At 53.1% G+C, this 22,177-nt stretch overlaps 1 protein-coding gene across 1 annotated transcript; it reads left to right on the forward strand.

The window, feature by feature from the left end:
- Positions 1–9,155: 9,155 nt before the first annotated feature.
- CCDC124 (coiled-coil domain containing 124) lies at positions 9,156–20,170 on the forward strand. The gene is made up of 5 exons (XM_004060285.5): positions 9,156–9,211; positions 12,575–12,744; positions 18,843–19,032; positions 19,448–19,562; positions 19,695–20,170. Exons 2-5 carry the CDS (start codon positions 12,586–12,588, stop codon positions 19,900–19,902), a joined length of 672 nt encoding a protein of 223 aa, XP_004060333.2. The 5' UTR covers positions 9,156–9,211; positions 12,575–12,585; the 3' UTR covers positions 19,903–20,170.
- The last annotated feature ends 2,007 nt before the right edge of the window (positions 20,171–22,177 follow it).

Raw genomic sequence — 22,177 nt, forward strand, 5'->3', positions numbered from 1 at the left:
CTCACTGCAACCTCCACCTCTCAGCTTCAAGCGATTCTCGTGCCTCAGCTTCCCAAGCAGCTGGGATTACAGGCGACCACCACCATGCTGGGCCAATTTTTGTATTTTTAATAGAGACAGGGTTTCGCCAGGTTGGTCAGGCTGGTCTGAAACGCCAGACCTCAAGTGATCCGCCCACCCCAGCCTCCTAAAGTGCTGGGATTACAGGCGTGAGCCACAGTGCCCAGCCCCACACTTGGCTAATTTTTTAAATTTTTGTGTAGATGGGGTCTTGCCATGTTGCCCAGGCTGGCTTTATTTATTTTAAGCCCTTCTTTTTTGCCCAATTCATTTAACACTTTATTTATTATTTTTGAAATTATTCTTTCTATTTTTATTCATTTTTTTAGGAGACAGTGTCTCACTCTGTCACTCAGGCTGGAGTGCATTGGCATGATCAATGCTCACTGCAGCCTCAACCTTCTGGGCTCAAGTGATCCTCCTGCCTCAGCCTCCTGAATAGCTGAGACTACAGGTGCATGCCCCCATGCCTGGCTAATTTTTTTTTGAGATGGAGTCTCGCTCTGTCGCTCAAGCTGGAGTGCAGTGGCACAATCTCGGCTCACTGCAAGCTCTGCCTCCCGGGTTCACGCCATTCTCCTGCCTTAGCCTCCCCAGTAGCTGGGACTACAGGCACCCGCCACCACGCCTGGCTAATTTTTTGTATTTTTAGTAGAGACAGGGTTTCACCATGTTAGCCAGGATGGTCTCGATCTCCTGACCTGTTGACCCGCCCGCCTTGGCCTCCCAAAGTGCTGGGATTACAGGCGTGAGCCACCGCACCCAGCCCTGGCTAATTTTTAAAACTTTTTTTGGATAGAGACATGGTCTCTCTATGTTGCCCAGGCTGGTCTTGACCTCCAGAGATCAAGTGATCCTCTGGCTTTAGCCTCTCAAAGTGCTGGGATTACAGGCATGAGCCACTGTGCCTGGGTTTTTTGTAGAAATGGGGTCTTCTTGTGTTGCCCAGGCTGGTCTCAAACTTCTAGGCTCAAAGCAATCCTCCCTCCTTGGTCTTCCAAAGTGCTGGAATTACAAGTGTGAACTGCCATGCTTGACCCTAGACATTTCTTCTTCTTCTTCTTTGAGACAGAGTCTCACTCTATCACCCAGGCTGGAGTGCAATGGCACGATCTTGGCTCACTGCAAACCTCCGCCTCCCGGGTTCAAGCGATTCTCCTCCCTCAGCCTCCCAGGTAGCTGGGATTACAGGCACCACCACCACACCCAGCTAACTTTTGTATTTTTAGTAGAGACAGGGTTTCACCATGTTGATCAGGCTGGTCTCGAACTCCTGATTCAGGTGATTTGCCTGCCTCGGCCTCCCAAAGTGCTGGGATTATAGGTGTCAGCCACCATGCCCGGCCATGACCCTGGACATTTTTTTTTTTTTTTTTGAGACAGAGTCTCGCTCTGTCGCCCAGGCTGGAATGCAATGGCGCAATCCCGGCTCACTGCAACCTCTGCTTCCCGGGTTCAAGAGATTCTCCTGCCTCAGCCTCCCGAGTAGCTGGGATTACAGGTGCCTGCCACCACGCCCAGCTAAGTTTTTTGTATTTTTAACATAGATGGGGTTTCACCAGGTTACCAGGCTGGTCTCGAACCCCTGACCTCAGGTGATCCACCCACCTCGGCCTCCCAAAGTGCTGGGATTACAGGCGTGAGCCACCATGCCCGGCCTACCCTGGACATTTTTATAAATGGAATCAGACACTCTATGGGCTTTTGTGCCTGGCTTCTTTCACTCAGCATCGTGTTTTCAGGGTTCATCCGTGCTGTAGGATGGATCAGTGCTTCATTCCTTTTTATGGCTGCGTAGTATTCCATTTCGTGGATTGACCACAGTCTGTTGATCCACGCATCCTTTAAGGGAACAGCTGAATTGTTTCCACCTTTTGGCGACAGTGAACAATACTGCTATAAACGTGTGTGTCTTTTAGTCCTTTTTGAATAGTTAACTGGAGTGGATACTCCTTTTCTCTTTTTTTTTTTTTTTTTTTTTTTGAGATGGGGTCTCACTCTGTCACCCAGGCTGGAGTGCAGTGGTGTGATCTCAGCTCACTGCAACTTCCACCTCCCAGGTTCAAGCAGTTCTCCTGCCTCAGACTCCCGAGTAGCTGGGACTGCAGGTGTGCACCACCACACCTGGCTGAGTTTTGTATTTTTAGTAGAGACAGAGTTTCACTATATTAGTCAGGCTGGTCTAGAACTCTTGACCTCAGGTGATATACCTGCCTCGGCCTCCCAAAGCGCCAGGATTATAGGCGTGAGCCACCATGCCCAGCCATGAAGTGGACACTCCTATTCTGGACATAGAATGACAATGATTTTTCTGCACATAGAATGACAATGATTTTTCCACACATAGAATAACAGTGATTTTCCTTTTCTTTCTCTCTCTCGTTTTTTTAATTGGAGACAGGGTCTCACTTTTGTCGCCCAGGCTGGAGTGGTGTGACTGTATCTCACTGCAGTCACTCCTTTGGTCAGGGGATGGGGAGGTTTGGCCATGTCTGTGGTTTGGACAATGCTCCTATTTTCATCTGTGGTAAGACTCAATTACGGAAGGGTTTTGATTTTTGTCTGGTTTCATCCTGGACAGAGTGGCCCTGTTTGATGTGGTCATTCTGTGAAATCGTATATGTTCAACCAAAGAACTCCTCGGCTTCACTGTGACTACCAGGCCAACTCCCAGTTGACCAGAGCCTGGGGCCAATTTTTTCTTCTTTACTTTACATTCACCTTCTCGCCTTTGCATATGCTGTTCCTTCTGCTCAGAATGCCTTTCCCTCCCTGTCTTCACTCAGCTCTTTCCTTCTCAATTTTCAGAGTGCTCTTAAATGCCACCTCCTCTGAGAAGCCCTCTTTGATCACCCAGGCTGTGGGCCTCTATAATCCATTTCAACACCAGACACATCTTTTGGTCACAGTAAGGATTTATTTATTTATTTATTTATTTTTGTGAGCGAGGGTCTCACTCTGTTGCTCAAGCTGGAGTGCAGGCAGTGCAATGGTGGCTCACTGCAGCCTCCAACTCCTGAGCTCAAGCAATCCTCTTGAGTAGCTGGGAAGACGAGCTTGCCACCATGCCAGCTGATTTTTTTTTATTTTTGTAGAGACAGTGGTCTCTCTATCTTGCCCAGGCAGGTCTCAAAACTCCTGGCCTCAAGTGATCTTCCCACTTTGGTCTCCCAAAGTGCTAGGATTACAGGCGTGAGCCACTGTGGCTGGCCTGTCATCTTTCAAGTTTCCCAAGTGAGGAGAAAAGGGATGGAGAAGGCCAGAAAAAAATAAGTTAGAAGAACAGTTCTTCCTATAGGTCTCAATATGTTGCCATGTTCCTATTGAAAGAAAGAAAGAGAAAGAGAGAAAGAAAAGGAAGGAAGGAGAGAGAAAGACATCAGAAAGAAAAGGGAAAGGAAGGAAACATGGAAGACAGGAAGGAAAGAGAAAGAAAGAAAAAAAAAAGAAAAAGGGAAAGGAAGGAAGAAAAAAGAAAGAAAAAGAACAGAGATAAAGAGGGCTCTAGACAAACATAAAAATTGGACCTTCAAAAGATAATTAATTGGCCAGGTGCGGTGGCTCACGCCTGTAATCCCAGCACTTTGGGAGGCCAAGGCGGGCGGATCACCTGAGGTCAGAAGTTCGAGACTAGCCTGGCCAACATGGCAAAAACCTGTCTCTACTAAAAATACAAAAATTAGTCGGGCATGGTGGCTCACACCTGTAGTCCCAGCACTTTGGGAGGCCAAGGTGGGAGGATCTCTTGAGCCCAGCAGTTCGAGACCAGCCTGGGCAACAGAGAGAGACCCTATCACAAGTTTTTAAAAAACATTTCAAGTAGCCAGGTATGGTGGTGCACACCTGTAGTCCCAGCTACTCGGGAGGCTGAGGCAGGAGGATCATTTGAGCCTGGGAGGTCGAGGCTGCAGTGAGCCGTGACTGCACTACTGCACTCCAGCCTAAGCAACAGAGTGAGACCCTGTCTCAAATAAAAAAATAAATAAATAAATAAATAAATAAATAAATAAATAAAAAACACAACAGATGATCGCCTCATGAGAATTTTGTCTTTCCATTGTAAGTCTCCTCTCCAGTGGAAAAGTCTCACAGTGGCCACTCAAATTCTAAATTGTCCCCAGTGTGAGGTACCATTGGAGAGAGACATGTTTGGTTTTGGTTTTGTTTTTTTGAGACAGGATCTGGCTCTGTCACCTAGGTTGGAGTGCCATATTGTGATCATGGTTCACTGCAACCTCTGCCTCCCGGGCTCAAGCGATTCTCCTGCCTTAGCCTCCCTAGTAGCTGGGACTACAGAAGCACAACACTGTGCACAGCTTCCTTCTAAGATTTTGAAATGGTGAAAAGTTGCCCAAAGGACAGTGGTCCAAGGAGATCTTTGGAATACTTTGGCCATCAACACTGACTCAAGGGTGACTTACTGAGTCTAGGCCCGTCCTCTCTTTATCGACGTTTCCCCCGATGGACCCACAGTGCAATCCCAGCACTTTGGGAGGTTGAGGCAGGAGGATCACTTGAGCCCAGGATTCGAGATCAGCCTGGGAAACATGGTGAGACCCTGTCTCTACAAAAAGTAGAAAAATTGGCTGGGTGCGGTGGCTCACACCTGTAATCCCAGCACTTTGGGAGGCCAAGGTGGGCGGATCACAAGGTTGAGAGATCAAGACCATCCTGGCCAACATGGTGAAACGCTGTCTCGACTAAAAATACAAAAATTAGCTGGGCTTTGTGGTGAGGCCTGTAGTCCCAGCTACTTGGGAGGCTGAGGCAGGAGGATCACTTGAGCCCAGGAGGTCAAGGCTGCAGTGAGCCAAGATTGCACCACTCCACTTTTGCCTGGGCAACAAAGTGAGACCTTGATTTTAGACTTGAAGCCTCCAGGACTATGAGAGAATTGATTTGCATTGTTTCCTTTTTTTTTTTTGAGACAGAGTCTTGCTCTGTCTCCCAGGCTGCGGTGCAGTGGCACTATCTCGGCTCACTGCAACCTCTGCCCCCCAGGTTCAAGAGATTCTTCTGCCTCAGCCTCCTGAGTAGCTGGGATTACAGGCGTACACCACCATGCCCGGCTAATTTTTGTATTTTTAGTAGAGACGGGGTTTCACCATGTTGGTCAGGCTGGTCTCGAACTCCTGACCTCAGGCGATCCACCTGCCTTGGCCTTCCAAAGTGCTGGGATTACAGGCATGAGCCACCACGCTCAGCCAATTTCTGTTGTTTTCAAAACCACTAGTTTGTGGTCATTTGCTACTGTAACCACCAGAAACTCATACAGCCCTGTACAAGAGACAGACCACAGGAGGAGGTGTCGAGAGAGAAAACAGTTTCACCAAGGAACAGAGTGGCTGATCAGAAAACCAAAAAGCCGTGGAGAAACTCATTCCTAGAATAGTAAACGAAATTAACCCTACACAGAAGGGCCCTAATGAGATCATAACTGAAGCTCCAGTCAGCATTAACTTACCTTCCAGCCACAGGCAGAATCAGCTTAAGCAGATAGAGACACAAGGGTCTCAGATGTGCACACTTTTTTTTTTTTTTGAGACAGAGTCTTGCTCTGTCACCCAGGCTGGAGTTCAGTGGTGCAGTCTCAGCTCACTGCAACCTCTGCCTCCCGGGTTCAAGCGATCCTCCTGCCTCAGCCTCCTGAGTAGCTGGGATTACAGGCACACACCACTATGCCCAGCTACTTTGTGTATTTTTGGTAGAGACGGGGTTTCACCCTGTTGGCCAGGCTGGTCTCGAACTCCTGACCTCAGATGATCTGCCTTCCTTGGCCTCCCCAAGTGCTGGGATTACAGGCGTGAGCCACCGTGCCTGACCTCAGATGGGTGCACTTTTGCTGAGTCCAGGGTACTGATTGGTGGCAGGGAAGGTCTCAGCCCAGTCTCACTAGGACATCCAGTCCTGTTGATGTCAAATACCACCAGAAAAACAGCTGCAGTGAAACCCAGCTGGGTTTATGGATTAATGCATTGAAGGAAGAAACACCAGGAGGGGTTCTGTTTATCTCAGAAAGAGAAAGTGAGAAGGAGCGCGTTAGGGAACTAGGGCAACTAGGGGGTGATTGAGGAGAGTTCAAGGGAGTGGGATTCTCCCCTGGATTGTATGCAAACAGCTAGTGGGGACAATTCTCTAAGTATTTTAATAATCTCTTTTTTTTTTTTTGAGATGGAGTCTTGCTCTGTCCCCCAGGCTGGAGTACAGCGGTGTGATCTCTGCTTACTGCAAGCTCTGCCTCCTGGGTTCACGCCATTCTCCTGCCTCAGCCTCCTGAGCAGCTGGGACTACAGGCGCCCGCCACCACACCCGACTAATTTTTTGTATTTTTAGTAGAGATGGGGTTTCACCGTGTTAGCCAGGATGGTCTCGATCTCCTGACCTCGTGATCTGCCTGCCTCGGCCTCCCAAAGTGCTGGCATTACAGGCGTGAGCCACCGCGCCCGGCCTTTAATAATCTTTTTACCTAGAAGGCAGGGGAACCTGCTGGGAATTGGCGAAAACTAGCAGTCACGCCCTTTGGCCAGGAGATGGGGAGGTTTGGCCATTTTTGTGGTTTGGACAATGCTCTTGTATTCACCTGTGCTAAGACTCGATTACGGAAGGGTTTTGTTTTTCTATGGCCAAGTGTCACTGGTCTGAGTGTCCCTGTCTGATGTGGACATTCCGTGAAATTGGTTTGGTCAATCAAAAAACTCTACAGCTTAGCTGTGACTGCCAGGCCAACTGCTAGCTGACTGTGTGTGGTCCAGGGCTACTTTTTTCTTCCTCACTTTATATTCACCTCCTCACCTTTGCATATACTGTTCCCTCTGCCCAGAACACCTTTCCCTCTCTTTTTCACTCAGCTCTTTCCTTCTCAAGCTTCAGAGCTCCCCTTAAATGCCACCACCTCTGAGAAGCCCTCTTTGATCACCCAGGCTGAGGGCCTCCACAACCTGGCACATTTCAACCCCAGGCACATCTTTTAGTCACAATTACGATTATTATTTTAGTGTTATTATTATTATTACTTTTGAGACAGAGTCTTACTCTGTCACCCAGGCTGCAGTGCAGTGGCGTGATCTCAGCTCGCTGCAACCTCCGCCTCCCAGGTTCAAGCGATTCTCCTGCCTCAGCCTCCCAAGTAGCTGGGATTACAGGCGCATGCCACCGCGCCTGGGTAATTTTTAGATGGGGTTTCACCATGTTAGCCAGGCTGGTCTTGAACTCCTCACCAAGTGATCTGCCCACCTCAGTCTCCTGAAGTGCTGGGATTACAGCTATGAGCCACCACCCCTGGCCTTTATTATTATTTATTTATTTATTTATTTTGAGATGGAGTTGCACTCTGTAGCCCAGGCTGGAGTGCAATGGCACGATCTCGGCTCATTGCAATCTCTGCCTCCTGGGGTCAGGTGACTCTCCTGCCTCAGCCTCCCAGGTAGCTGGGATTACAGGCATGCGCCACCACGCCCAGCTAATTTTTGTGTTTTTAGTAGAAACAGGGTTTCACCATGTTGGTCAGACTGGTCTCAAACTCCTGACCTCAGGTGATCTGTCTGGCTCGGCCTCCCAAAGTGCTAGGATTACAGGCGTGAGCCACCATGCCTGGCCTTTAGTAGTATTTTTTAAGAGAGGTTCCTTCACCCAGGCTGGCTGGAGTGCAGTGGCGCTATCATAGCTCACTGCACCCTCCAACTTCTGGGCTCAAGTGATTCTCTTGAATGGGAGGATGAGCATGCCACCACGCCCAGCTAATGTTTTTATCTTCTGTCGAGATGGGGTCTCATAATGTTGCCCAGGCTGCTTTCAAACACCTGGCGTCAAGCGATCCTCCCACCTTAGCCTTCCAAATGGTTGGGGTCACAGGCATGAGCCACTGCGACCAGCCAGGATAATAATCTTTCATGTGATTTTCCGACTTTAAGCCCACTGCAACCAGAGACCTTTCTGTCTCATGCCTGAAGGGAAGGAATTGGCCACGGAAAAACCTGGGAAATTCCTGGGGGAACTCCCTGAGGCAAGACTGCGCCTGGCAATTTGTAAGAAGTGGGCTGGTGCGACCTGAGCAGAGAGCTAATGGGAGGATGAGGGAAGCCAAGGGAGATGGGGTGGGAGGTGGGAGGAGTCTTGCGGGACAATGGGAACCCAGGGGAGCAGGGAGCGTTAGAGCAGGGGAGGTGCATCGCGCACTGGGATTTAGGTCCCAGCAAGGTCGCTGGGGGGATGCCTTTTAGGGAATGGACTCTGTGGTCAACTACTCCTACCTGAACTGCCCCCAAAGCATTTGCTTTTCCCTCTCCACAGTCAGGACCGGTGTAACCTTAAACCCCTAATACTGCCATTTTTACTGTTGAGGACACCGAGAAGTAGTAAATGCAGAAAATCTAAAGTATAGTGCCTAAGACAAATTGGCGCCTTGAACCTAATTTCTAAATAAAATTAATAAATAATATTGCAGAAGTGGGGAGCAGGTCAGCAATCCAGGAAGAGGCACTGGCAGGAGCAAGAGACGGAATGTGAGCCTACTCGCGGTTATGAGCCTACTAGCGGTTACATTTTGGCCAAACTCAATTCCTGGTCTCTCTGAGCCTCGGTTTCCCTACCTGGACTGCGCGGTGTGTGTTAATTTCTCTGCCCCATTTATCTCCCCACTCCTAGCCCCGCCCCAGCGTCACCAGTGGGACACAGAGACTCAGGACTAGGAAAGCACTTTTAAAGCGCTAAGGGATTGCGAAGAGCTACGGAGAGGCTTCCTCAGGGCTATACTGGGTCCACCTCCCCTCATGGACCGCGGGCGCGCTCTGGCGGCCGGGCCGCTCCAGGCTGAAGCCGCCGGACCACGTGTGTAGTCGCAGCTGCCATCTTTCATCCGGGCATCGGCCATCTTGGTAAAGGCAATGTTCTAGATTTTCGCCTCTGCCCGCCCCTCCTGGTTCATCAACATATTAAATGAGCGTAGGGAATGAGGGCGTATTAAGTGTCCTCTTTTTGAAGAGACAAAGAAGTGGCTGACTACCCTGGCTTGGGTCCGAGGCCCAGCCATCTTTTTCTTTACCAAAATGGCGGCGGTACCGAGGCGCAATGAGTGCGCGCCGCCAGGAGCTCAGCGCGCAGGCCCCCTGATGACGTCACGGAGGCGCGACCGGGCCGGCGCTGGGGTAAGAAGGTAGGAGCGTCTGCGGCGCGGGCGGAACCCGGGTTCGGGGAGCAGAGGCGCGGGGCGGGGGCTGCTTGGCCTGGGACCATCCCCTGGGAAGGCTGGAGGAGGGGTGCTGGGAGGCGGGAGCACTTCCGGCGTCCAGTCTGAACCGCACCTAGTTGGGGGCGATGCCCATTTCCAGACTAGACGATTGAAGCTCGACGCGACAGCATGTTCGAGGCCACCTGGCCCCGGACTGCCCCTAGGCAGCTTCTGGTCTCGAGAGGGACAGAGTTGGGCGCGGACGCCCCCGGCCTCTTGTAGGGGGATTAGTGGTGGGGGACTTCAAAAGGGATAGCCGGGAGGGCTGCTTGGAGGAGGCATTGTTGAATTTTGTATTCTGTTATTTTACCTTCACATCCGTGGGGTCTTAATCCCCATGGGTCTTGATTCGCTTCTAAGTGTGCCCCTCGCCCAGCCTGAGCCACTCCCTGGGTCCCGCCTGGGCTCCCAGCTCCTGCCATCTGGGGAGTCCACCTCCTCACTAACCCCAGAGGGCTTGTGTGACCCATAGATTGGGCCTCCCGGCTCCAGCGCCCTCCACACCTTCCCATCTCCCTGGAATACAAATCGCCCCCTTTTCCAGCCTACCTCCTGCATCCCGCGTGCAGGCTGCGCTCTCCCCCACTCATTCAGACTTTTCCTTAGATGTCTCCTTTAGGAAGCCCTTTGACCCAGGCTGGGTCAGAAGCCCTCTCCGGGCTTCCCCAGCGCCCTGCGTGTCCTTATTAGGACTCTGATTGCATGTGTTGGCTCTTCTCTGGGAGTCCCATGCAGGCAGAAAGCTCATTTGTGCCACCTCTTTCCCCAGTATCGCACACGTATTAGGTGCCCAGTACATATTTGTTGAATGACGTGTGTGCAAGTGAGTGAGTGTTTACCACACAGAGAAAAGTGTCTGTATTTCCAGCTTGGGCTGTCATAACTAATACCACAGACTGGGTGGCTTAAACAGCAGAAATTGCCAGGCACTGTGGCTCACACCTGTAATCCAGGCACTTTGAGAGGCCGAGGCAAGCGGATCACTTGAGGTCAAGAGTTTGAGACCAGCCTGGCCAACATAGTGAAACCCCGTCTCTACTAAAAATACAAAAATCAGATAGGCATGGTGGCACATGCCAACATGGTGAAACCCCATCTCTATAAAAATAGAAAAATTAGCCGGGCGTGGTGGCAGGTGCCTGTAATCCTAGCTGCTTGGGAGGCTGAAACAGGAGAATTGCTTGAACCGGGTGGGTGGAGGTTGCAGTGAGCCGAGATTGTGCCACTGCATTCCAGCCTGGGTGAAAGAGCAAAACTGCGTCTCAAAACAAAAAAAGCCCCAACGTGGAAACAGCCCAAATGTCTAGCTGTGGACAATGGATAAACAAAATGTGGCGTATCCATGCAGTGGAGGAATATTCAGCCATAGAAAGGAAAGAAGGGCCAGGTGCAGTGGCTCAGGCCTGTAATCCCAGCACTTTGGAAGGCCGAGGCGGGAGGATCACTTGAGCCCAGGAGTTCAAGGCCAGCCTGGGCAACATAGTCAGACCCTGCCTTAAAAAAAAAAAAGCTAGGCATGGTGGCCTGCACCTATAGTCCCAGCTACTTAGGAGGCTCAGGTGGGAGGATCACTTGAGCCCAGGAGGTCAAGGCTGCAGTAAGCCGAGATTTCGCCACTGCACTCCAGCCTGGGCGACAGAGTGAGACCCTGTCTCCAAAATAAATAAATAAATGTACTCTCACACTGTGTGGCCTTTTGTGTTTGGCTTCTTTCACTTAGTATTGCGTTGTTGAGGTTCAACCACATTGTATCATGTACGTATTGGTGCCTTGTTTCCTTGTTTCCTTTTTTTTTTTTTTTTTTCTTTTAAGAGACAGGGTCTTGTTCTGTTGCCCAGGCTGGAGTGTAGTGGCACAATCATAGCTCACTGTGGCCTCAGCCTCCTACGCTCAGGCGATCCTTCCACCTCAGCCTCCTAAGTAGCTGGAACTACAGGCACAAGCCACTGTGCCTAATTATTTTTTATTTTGTAGAGATGGACTCTTGCTATGTTGCCCAGGCTGGTCATGAACTCCTGGCCTCAAGCAATCCTCCTGCCTCAGCCTCCCAAAGCACGGGGATTACAAACGTGAGCGATCGCACCCGGCCTGTGATTCCATTGATATGGACTGAAATGTCCAGAACAGGGAAAGCCACAGAGACAGAAAGCAGATTGGTGGTTACCAGGGGCTAGGGGAAGAGGAATAGGGAGTGACTGCTGATGGTGATGTGGCCTCTTTTGGGGGGGTGCAAGTGTTCTGGAACTAGACAGAGGTGGTATTTGCACAACGCTGTGAATATACTTAAACACTGAATTGTACACCTTTTTTTTTTTTTTGAGATGGAGTCTCGCTCTGTCGCCTAGGCTGGAGTGCAGTGGTGTGATCTCAGCTCATTGCAACCTCCGCCTCCCGGGTTCAAGTGATTCTCCTGCCTCAGCCTCCCGAGTAGCTGGGATTATAGGCATGTGCCACCACACCCAGCTTTTTGTTTTTTTTTTGAGTGAGTCTCACTCTGCCGCCTAGGCTGGAGTGCAGTTGCACGATCTCAGCTCACTGCACCCTCTGCCTCCCAGGTTCAAACGGCTTTCCTGCCTCAGCCTCCTGAGTAGCTGGGATTAAAGGCGTCCGCCACCACACCCAGCAATTTTTATTTATTTTTAGTTGACACGGGGTTTCACCATGTTGACTAGACTGGTTTTGAACTCCTGCCCTCAGGTGATCCGCCCACCTTGGCCTCCCAAAGTGCTAGGATTACAAGCGTGAGCCACCGTGCCTGGCCGGAATTGTACACCTTTAAATTGATTCTTTTTCCTTTCATTGAGACGGAGTCTCACTCTGTCGCCCAGGCTGGAGTGCAGTGGCACGATCTTGGCTCACTTCAACCTCCACCTCCCGGGTTCAAGCGATTCTCCTGCCTCAGCCTCCTGACTGGCTGGGAATACGGGTGCACACCACCATGCCCAGCTAATTTTTGTATTTTTAGTGGAGATGGGGTTTTGCCGTGTTGGCCAGGCTAGTCTCGAACTCCTGACCGCAAGTGATCTGCCCGCCTCGGCCTCCCAAAGTGCTGGGATTACGGGTGTGAGCCACCAGACCTGGCCTAAATGAGCTCATTTGGTGTCATGATGTGAATTTTGCCTTAATAAACTTTTACAAGGAGAGCGCTAAGTCCAAAGCCCTTGTTTTATACAGAGAAGGCCACGGAGGCCCCAAGAGGGTCCTGGCTGCCTAAGTGTGATTCTGGGGGTGCTGAGTGCCGATGTCCCCTCCGGCCCCTGCTCCCCCATCCCCATCCTCTTCCCGCAGCCTGCTGAGGGATGCCCAAGAAGTTCCAGGGTGAGAACACCAAGTCGGCAGCGGCCCGGGCACGGAGGGCAGAGGCCAAGGCGGCCGCTGATGCCAAGAAGCAGAAGGAGCTGGAGGATGCCTACTGGAAGGACGACGACAAACACGTCATGAGGAAGGAGCAGCGCAAGGTGCGTGCATTCCGAGTCCCCGTGGCCCGCATGCCCTGTGGCCAAGGCCAGTGGTCCTTATGTCAATGTGGGTGAATAGCGAGAGGGCCCTCTGAGCTTTGGTCTGAAAGGCCAGGAGGGACCAGGTGCTGTCACTCACGCCTGTCATCCCAGTACTTTGGGAGGCTGAGGCAGGCAGATCACCTGAGGTCAGGAGTTCAAGACCAGCCTGGCCAACATGATGAAACCCCGTCTCTACTAAAAATACAAAAATTAACTGCGTGGTGGCGCACACTTACAGTCCCAGCTGCTCTGGAGGCTGAAGCAGAATTGCTTGAACTGGGAGGCACAGGTTGCAGTGAGCCAAGGTCTCCCCACTGCACTCCAGCATGGGCAACAGAGCGACATTCCATCTCAAAAAATAAAAATAAAAAAAAGAAGCCAGGCAGAGTGCCTCATAGCTGTAATCCCAGCACTTTGGGAGGCCGAGGTGGGCATATCACCTGAGGTCAGGAGCTCAAGACCAGCCTGGCCAAAATGGTGAAACCCTGACTCTACTCAAAATACAAAAATTAGCCAGGCATGGTGGCAGGCTCCTGTAATCCCAGCTACTCAGGAGGCTGAGGCAGGAGAATTGCTTGAACCCGGGAGGCGGAGGTTGCAATGAGCTGAGATTGTGCCATTGCACTCCAACCTGGGCAACAGAGTGAGACACTGTCTCGGAAAACAAAAAGCAAAATGCCAGGAGGCACTGGAGATGGCAGAGGGGAGGGAGGCAGAGGAAATGGTGTGTGGAAAGGCCCTGGGGTGGCACAATCTTGCTTGTCTGTGGACAGTGAGGCTGTCATTGCTCTCTGTGGACGTTTCTCTCTTTTGAGTAATGTCAGGGTTGGGCTAGATGGTCATTCTCACCGTGGAGCTACTCTGCCCCTGAGGACGCTTGGCAACACCTGGAGATGTGTTTGGTTGTCATAACTCGGGGAGAGGGGGTGTTGCTGGCATCTAGAAGGTGGAGACCAGAGATGCTGACACTCTAGAATGCACAGGACGCCCCCACAGCAAAGAATGAGCCAGCCCCAGATGTCAGCAGTGCTGAGGCTGAGAAACGCTGTGATCAGGCCCCCATTTCCAACCTGTTGACCCAGGTCCACAGGTTCTTCTAGGTGTTTATTTTATTTTTGTTGTTGTTGTTGAGATGGAGTCTCCCTCTGTTGCCCAGGCTGGAGTGCAATGGCGCGATCTCAGCTCACCGCAACCTTTGCCTCCTGGGTTCAAGTGATTCTCCTGCCTCAGCCTCCTGAGTAGCTGGAATTACGGGCATGTGCCACCATGCCCAGCTAATTTTGCATTTTTAGTAGAGACAGGGTTTCTCCAGGTTGGTCAGGCTGGTCTCGAACTCCCAACCTCAGGTGATCCGCCTGCCTTGGCCTCCCAAAGTGCTGAGATCACAGTCCTGAGCCAATGTGCCCGGCCCAGGTGTTTATTTTTTAAAAGCCATGGTTTGGCGTGGTAGCTCATGCCTGTAATCTCAGTACTTTGGGAGGCTGAGGTGAGAGGATTGCTTGAGGCCAGGAGCTCGAGGCCAGCCTGGGCAACATAGCAAGACCCCATCTCCACAAAACATGTACAAATTAGCCATGCATGGTAGTGTGTGCCTGTGGTCCCAGCTACTTGGGAGGCTGAGGTGAGAGGATCACTTGAGCCTGGGAGTTCAGGGCTGCAGTAAGCTATAATCGTGCTACTGTACTCCAGCCTGGGCAACAGAATGAGACTGACTCAAGATGGATCAAAAAGCCCAGGGCCAAGCACCATGCTTCATTGGTGTCTAGGTTGTGGTTTAGGGCTGATGCTGACCTGCTTGGCCCAGTAGGTGGCGCCAGTGACCCATGCTAGCCACAGCTCCTGGTTTCCACACCCTGGGTAGCTGAGACACTGGCCCTCTAGGCAACCCCCCAGCTTAGGGGCTGCTATCCTGACAACATGCCCAGTTCTTGGGGGGAATCTGGACATTCCCACCTGTTTTACCCATCATCTTTTTTTTTTTTTTTTTAAAGACGGTCTTGCTCTGTCACCCAGACTGGAGTGCAGTGGCAGGATCACAGCTCAATGCAGTCTTGACCTCTCGAACTCAAGCAAGCCTCCTGCCTCAGCCTCCCAAGTAGCTGGGACTATAGGCATGCACCATCACGCCCAGCTATTGTTTGTATTTTGTGTAGGGGGTGGGGGTCATCCCACTGTGTTGCCCAAGTTGGTCTCAAACTCCTGGGCTCAAACAATCCTCCCACCTCAGCCTCCCAAAGTGCTGGGATTACAGGCATGAGCCACTGCGCCTGGCCTCCCATTGTCTTTCTGTGAAGGGGTAGATCCTGCCTTGTTTTTAGCACACATTCAATGTCCCTGGCTTTCTTCCAGCCCCACCCCTACCCACCCTGCTGCACTGGGTCCATGGAGATATTTATAGTTTGGGGGTTGGGGGATCATCAAAATTTTGACACTACAGGAAAGTTGAAAACTCAAAAGGAAAAACAATGTCTGTCAAAGATCCAGTATCCATCCGGGTGCAGTGGCTCACGCCTGTCATCCCAGGACTTCGGGAGGCCGAGGCAGGCAGATCACCTGAGGTCAGGAGTTCGAGACCATCCTGGCCAACATGGTGAAACCCCATCTCTACTAAAAATAAAAAAATTAGCTGGGCATGGTGGCGCGCACCTGTAGTCCCAGCAACTCAGGAGGCTGAGGCACAAGAATCACTTGTACCTGGGAGGTGGAGGTTGCAGTGAGCTGGGATCGCGCCACTGCACTCCAGTCTGGGTGACAAAGCAAGAGTCCGTCTCAAAAAAATAAAATAATAAAATAAAACAAAAAGATCCAGTATCCAGACAGAATCCAGAGACCTTTCCGCCCATAGTGTCAGGATCATTGGCCTAGTCCTGCCTGTGGCTTGCGTCTTGGCCAGTGGGGTTGGCCCCATCCTCTGGATGAGGAAATTGAGGCAGAGAAGGCAGAAAGCCCAGATCACGTGGCTATGAGGAAGAGCTGGAGCCAGACTGGCACCTTCTCGTTTGTTAAGAGGCTTTTTTTTTTTGAGGCAGAGTTTCACTCTGTCGCACAGGCTGGAGTGCAGTGGCGCGACCTCGGCTCACTGCAACCTCTGCCTCCCAAGTTCAAACAACTCTCCTGCCTCAGCCTCCCGAGTAGCTGGGATTACAGGTGTGCGCCACCATGCCAGGCTAATTTTTGCATTTTTAGTAGAGATGGGGTTTCACCATGTTGGTCAGGCTGGTCTAAAACTCCTGGCCCCAAGTGATCCGTCCACCTCGGCCTCCCAAAGTGCTGGGATTACAGGTGTGAGCCACCGCACCTGGCCTTTTTTTTTTTTTTTTTTTTTTTAGACAGTCTCTGTTGCCCAGTCTGGAGTATAGTGGCGTGATCTCAGTTCACTGCAACCTCAGCCTCCTAGGTCCAAGCGATTCTTTTGCTTCAGCCTCCCAAGTAGCTGGGATTACAGGCATGGCACCATGCCTGGATAATTTTTGTATTTTTAGTGGAGGTGGGGTTTCACCATGTTGGCCAGGCTGGTCTCCAACTCCTTACCTCAAGTGATCCGCCCACCTCGGCCTCCCAGAGTGCTGGAATTACATGCGTGAGCCACCGCCTCTGGCCTGTTAAGAGATTTGATTAAGGGACAGCAAAGCGTGCCTGTCCTAGGAGTGTGGGTCAGAAAGCATGTACCTCTGAGCACACCTGTATTGCATGCATCCGGGACAAGGTATGGAGGGGGTTGGACAGGCAATTGGGGCCAGGTGGTGAATAGCTTAGACTTCACTTAGGGCCAGACAGGAAGCCACTAGACCCTATCATTCAGCACGAAGGCCACCACTGACAGTAGGTTAGCAAATAGGTGTGGCTGCGTGCCCATAAAACTTTACCAAAGGGGCCGGGCATGGTGGCTCACACCTGTAATCCCAACACTTCGGGAGGCCAAGGCAGGTGGATTACGAGGTCAGGCGTTCGAGACCAGCCTGGCCAACATAGTGAAACCCCATTTCTACTAAAAATACAAAAAATTAGCCGGGCGTGGTGGCGGGCATGCGTAATCCCAGCTACTCCAGAGGCTGAGGCAGGAGAATTGGTTGAACCTGGGAGGCAGAGGTTGCACCACTGTACTCCAGCCTGGGCGACAGTGCAAGATTCTGCCTAAAAAAAAAAAAAAAAAAAAAAGGGCCGGGCGTGGTAACTCATTCCTGTAATCCCAGCACTTTGGGAGGCCGAGGCGGGCGGATCACAAGGTCAGGAGATCGAGACCATCCTGGCTAACACGGTGAAACCCCATCTCTACTAAAAATACAAAAAATTAGCCGGGCATGGTGGCAGGCACCTGTAGTCCCAGCTACTCAGGAGGCTGAGGCAGGAGAATGGCATGAACCCGGGAGGAGGAGCTTGCAGTGAGCCGAGATGGTGCCACTGCACTCCATCCTGGGCGACAGAGCAAGATTCCGTCTCGAAAAAACAAATGAACGAAAAAAACACAAAAAACCTTTACCAAAGAAGGCAGTTGGCTAGTTGGCTATAGTTTGTCAACCCCTGCTCTCTAGAATATTCTCAGTCCCCGTGAGTTTCCCTCATACCCCTCCTGGTCAGTCCCCCACCAGTGATATACCTCTCCTCACTTCAAACATCATACATTGGCCAGGCACAGTGGCTCACACCTGTAATCCCAGCATTTTGGGAGGCCAAGGCAGGCAGATCACTTGAGGTCAGGAGTTTGAGACCAGCCTGGGCAACATGGTGAAACCCCGTCTCTACTAAAATTACAAAAGATTAGCCAGGCGTGGTGGTGGGCACCTGCAATCCCAGCTATTTGGGAGGCTGAGGCATGAGAATTGCTTGAACTCGGGAGGCAGAGGTTGCAGTGAGCCGAGATCGCACCACTGCGCTCCAGCCTGGGCGACTGAGAGAGACTTTGTCTCAGAAAAAAAAAAAAAAAAAAAGACCCTGTCTGAGGCAGAATGTGTGTGTGACACGCATCGGTCGGGGAGCCTCGGGACGTTGCCTCTGACCGAGGGGGAAACTGAGGCTCCTCAGCACAGCAATGGGAGCCCAGTTTGTGCACTCCAACAGCCTTGACTTTAACCGCCCCCTCCACTTTCCTGCTGTGCAGGTGGGGGTGGGGGTCAGGCCCTGGCAGTGTCCTTAGGTGCGTCCACCCCATTCTGCGACATTCCCTTCTGTCAAATCTATCTGGAGATGCAGTAGTAGTGTCCCAGGGGGACACTGCAGGTGTGGGGATCGTCCCTGGGAAGGCTGAAGGTGTGAGAGTCAGATGGTGGAGTCTCAGGCAGTGAGGGGGCAGGCAGGGGTGTCCGAGACCAGGGCCCTGCAGGAGTGCCAGGCAGCAGGCAGAGTACTGCCCTGAGCTTCCAGCAGCACTGTATATAAACCATGGGCTCGCTCGGCCCCCTGGGGTCCGTGCAGGCCAGGGCAAGGGCAAGTCCCGTAGCCCAGATGTCCCTCATCCAGCCAGCATCAGGGCTTCCCTGGGCGGCCGATGTGGAATCAGTTTCAGCCTCAGTGACCCACGGCAGGGAAACGTGGACAGTGCTGCCCGACTCATAAGGGCAGAGCCCCTGCCCTAGCCTGAAACGGGTCCAGGCCTCCCACGGCTCTTAGAATCCAACATGAACCCCTCCCTGGCCCCCAGAGGCTCCTCATGGCCCAGCCGTCTCCCTCCCGGCCTCTTCCCCCTCCCGCTTCACTCCCACTCCAGCCTCCAAGCTGTTCCTGTTAAAACAAATGGCTCCTGACTCGGCGCCTTTGCACTGGTACCTCTGCTGCTAAGGACGCTCCTCTTCCCCAGCTCTCCCCCTTGGCCGGCCCTCTTCGGACCTAGGAGCGTCACTTCTTCAAGAGCCACCCACCCGCCCTGTCCAAGGTTCCCCTGTTGGCCTCACATCCCCCGCCCAGGGCAGCACCGGGACTTATCTTGTTCCTGGCATGTCCCCTGCACCCAGCACAGAGTCTAAATCCTCGTTGGCTGAGATGAAAACTCGAACCCCAGGCTAGTGGGTGGCGCGGGGGTGTGGGGTCTTCTGCCTGACCATGCACGCGGCCCCCCGCAGGAGGAGAAGGAGAAGCGGCGCCTCGACCAGCTGGAACGTAAGAAGGAGACGCAGCGCCTACTGGAGGAGGAGGACTCCAAGCTCAAGGGCGGCAAGGCGCCGCGGGTGGCCACGTCCAGCAAGGTCACCCGGGCCCAGATCGAGGACACGCTGCGCCGAGACCATCAGCTCAGGGAGGCCCCGGACACAGGTCGGGCGGCATCCCGCTCTGGAGCTGCACTTTTGCCCACTGCAGAGGCAGTGGACCTTGAGTCCATTAGCCCCCTCCTGGCCCCCAGAGAAGCTGCCGGGGCTCCACGTGGTGCAGGGTGGGTGGGTAGGCCGCCTCCTAGTAGGCCTGGCCGTGAGCAGGCAACCTCAGGGCTTGTGCCCCCCGGGGTCCTCTTGTTTGCAGGGCTGCCGGAAAGTAAGGCAGAGAACTGGGCGCCGGGAGGGTGGGACCTGTCCCAAGAGGGCTTATCAGCTGAAGTCGCGATTCCATCCCCCCTCATCTCTCCCGCCTTCCTCCCGCCCCTAGCTTCTCTTGCCAGTCTCTATCTCATCTCCTTGGAACTGTGCATCTTTGCTTATCTCTCTCTGTCTCTGTCACCCACCCACCCGCCCAGCCGAGAAAGCCAAGAGCCATCTGGAGGTGCCGCTGGAGGAGAACGTGAACCGCCGCGTGCTGGAGGAGGGCAGCGTGGAGGCGCGCACTATTGAGGACGCCATTGCAGTGCTCAGGTAACGGGGCGGGGCCTGGGGCTTCCCAGGGGTGGAGCTGGTTATCGGGGGCGGGGCTACCGGGGGGGCGGGGCCGGGCTTTTCGGGGCAAGGCTGCGCCCAAGGCCCCCTGACGCTCATGTCCACCCCCAGCGTGGCGGAGGAGGCGGCCGACCGGCACCCAGAAAGACGCATGCGGGCAGCCTTCACAGCCTTTGAGGAAGCCCAGCTGCCGCGGCTCAAACAAGAGAACCCCAACATGCGGCTGTCGCAGCTGAAACAGCTGCTCAAGAAGGAGTGGCTCCGCTCTCCTGACAACCCCATGAACCAGCGGGCCGTGCCCTTCAATGCCCCCAAGTGAGCCCAGAACTTGGGGAGCCAGTTCACCCACGGGTGGTCCAGGTCACGACTCTGCACGCCCTTAGGCCAGGTCAGCTGCGAGGGTCACAGAGCGTTCCGGGCCAAGGCGCCGGGCCCCGGGGCCATGCTCTTATCACCAGCCACCCGTCCTCCCGCCAGAGGGTCCTTGCCCCGAGTGACACCCCATCCCCTCCCATCCCCCGGCGCGTGTGTGTAGAGCCTCAGGGCTGAGTGCCCAATAAAGGTGGCGGCAAGGCTGCGGTGAGGCACTTGAAGCCTAAGTGAGTGGGTGGGGAGAGGCGGGCGGAGAGTGGGGAGAAGGAACAGCTTTGGGGACCTGCTGTGAACCGCACTGGGATCATAGCTAGAAAAGACAAGAGCCCCCAACAGCGCGCTCCTTCCTGCTGCCAGCTGTGCTTCATCGGCTCCTGCCAGCACCCCTGCTTGGCTGTGCCACTTGTCCAGTGAGGCACCTGCTCCACTGTCTCCTGCACACGCTCAGAGAGGTGGAGGTGGAGGCGCTGGCCATACTTCAGGGGCAGAGCCAGAGAAGAGCTGAAGCCTGTCTGCCTCCTGAGATTCCAGTTCAGGGTGGGCCCTAGGACTTGAGTGGGGGTACCATGCTGTGTTTGGGGTCAGGAAATGCTGGCTGCTCTGTTGTTATTCCTACAGGGGAGGCATCTGGGCCAAATCCTTCTGTGCTGAATCCTGGGCAGGCTTCCCAGTGGAGGATTTCTTCCTTAGTGGGGGATGAGTCAGATCTCATTGCAGAGGGAGGAGGAAGGCACTGGGCCGGGAAAGGCTTGGAGGCTGCAGTGAGCAGGTGGATCGGAGTGGGTGTGAGCAAGCGTCCCGTCAGAGACTGCACATCTGGGAAGGGTGGAGTGGGATTTGAACCTAGTTCTGGCTTCCTAGAACTTAGCCAGCCCGGAAGAATAGAGGAAGGGCAGCTGGGAGATGGGCCTATGAGGCTGTGTGGGCTGAGCAAATTGCTTGGACTCATGAGGGCAGCAGGGGATGGAGGTGCCCCCAGAAGCTGCAGTGGTCAGGGCCGGGTGTGGTGGCTCATTCCTGTAATCCCAGCACTTTGGGAGGCCAAGGTGGGCGGATCACCTAAGGTTAGGAGTTCGAGACAAGCCTGACCAACATGGTGAAACCCCATCTCTGCTAAAAATACAAAAATTAGCTGGGTGTGGTGACACATGCTTATAATCCCAGCTACTGGGGAGGCTGAAGCACTAGAACCGCTTGAACCCAGGAGGCAGAGGCTGCAGAGAGTCAAGATCACAGCACTGCACTCCAACCTGGGCAACAGAGCAAGACTGGCAACAACAACAAAAAAAGTTGCAGTGGTCAGATCATCTGCAGCACTTACCCAGTGGGCTCGGGTAGAGGTTGGAGCAGCCCCCGGTGCAGGAAATGGTCATGAAGTCCCCACTGTGTGCCTGGCCTTGGACAGCCCTGCTGTCCAAGGTCATCCATAACAGTGGGGGGAACTGAGGCACAAGGGTAGAGGGTAGGGTTGAAGGACTTACCAGGCCACTGCTATGGCTCTTGCCCAGGTGACACCCACTTCGTATGCCCATAGGGCTGTCCCCTGACTCCCCATTACCCTCTCAGCTCAGTACTTCCAGCCTCCTTACTCTTGGCTTCTGAGACCCTCCAACACAGAAGGCTTGATCCCTCCACCAAGAACACCGTCCTGCTGGGCGCAGTGGCTCATGCCTGTAATCCCAGCACTTTGGGAGGCCAAGACAGGTGGGTCACCTGAGCTCAGGAGTTCGACACTAGCCTGGGAAACATGGTGAAACCCCATCTCCACTAAAAATACAAAAAGTTAGACAGGCATGGCGGCAAGTGCCTGTAGTCCCAGCTACTCAGGAGGTTGAGGCAGGAGAATCGCTTGAACCTGGGAGTTGGAGGTTGCAGTGAGCCACTGAACTCCAGCCTGGGCAACAGAGCGAGACTCCATCTCAAAAAAAAAAATATATATATATATATATCACTGTCCTCCCAGATCACAAGGCTTAGTGCATGCAGGTCCCCATAGAGGTCCTCAGCTCTGTGTAGTCAGGGCTGGAGGGCTGGGCAGGCTGGAAGGGGCTAGGCTCTGCCCAGAGGTGGGAGATAGAATGTATCATGGAGGACGGGACTTTCAGGATGCATAGGAGCTCTCCACACAGACAAGGGACAGAAAAGTCGAAGAAATCACATGTGCAAAGGTCTGGAAGTCACACTACTTCCTGTTCAACGGAGGGTAAAAGGTGCCAGGAATA

Source organism: Gorilla gorilla, chromosome 20 (genome assembly GCF_029281585.2).
Source record: "Gorilla gorilla gorilla isolate KB3781 chromosome 20, NHGRI_mGorGor1-v2.1_pri, whole genome shotgun sequence".
NCBI lineage: Eukaryota > Metazoa > Chordata > Mammalia > Primates > Hominidae > Gorilla > Gorilla gorilla.

Bases quoted from the DNA above. Each gene is read 5' to 3' on its own strand.
- CCDC124 (XM_004060285.5), top strand. From the start codon at position 12,586: ATGCCCAAGAAGTTCCAGGGTGAGAACACCAAGTCGGCAGCGGCCCGG. The intron at 12,745-18,842 runs GTGCGTGCATTC...GGCCCCCCGCAG, and splicing joins TGAGGAAGGAGCAGCGCAAG to GAGGAGAAGGAGAAGCGGCG. The intron at 19,563-19,694 runs GTAACGGGGCGG...GTCCACCCCCAG, and splicing joins GACGCCATTGCAGTGCTCAG to CGTGGCGGAGGAGGCGGCCG.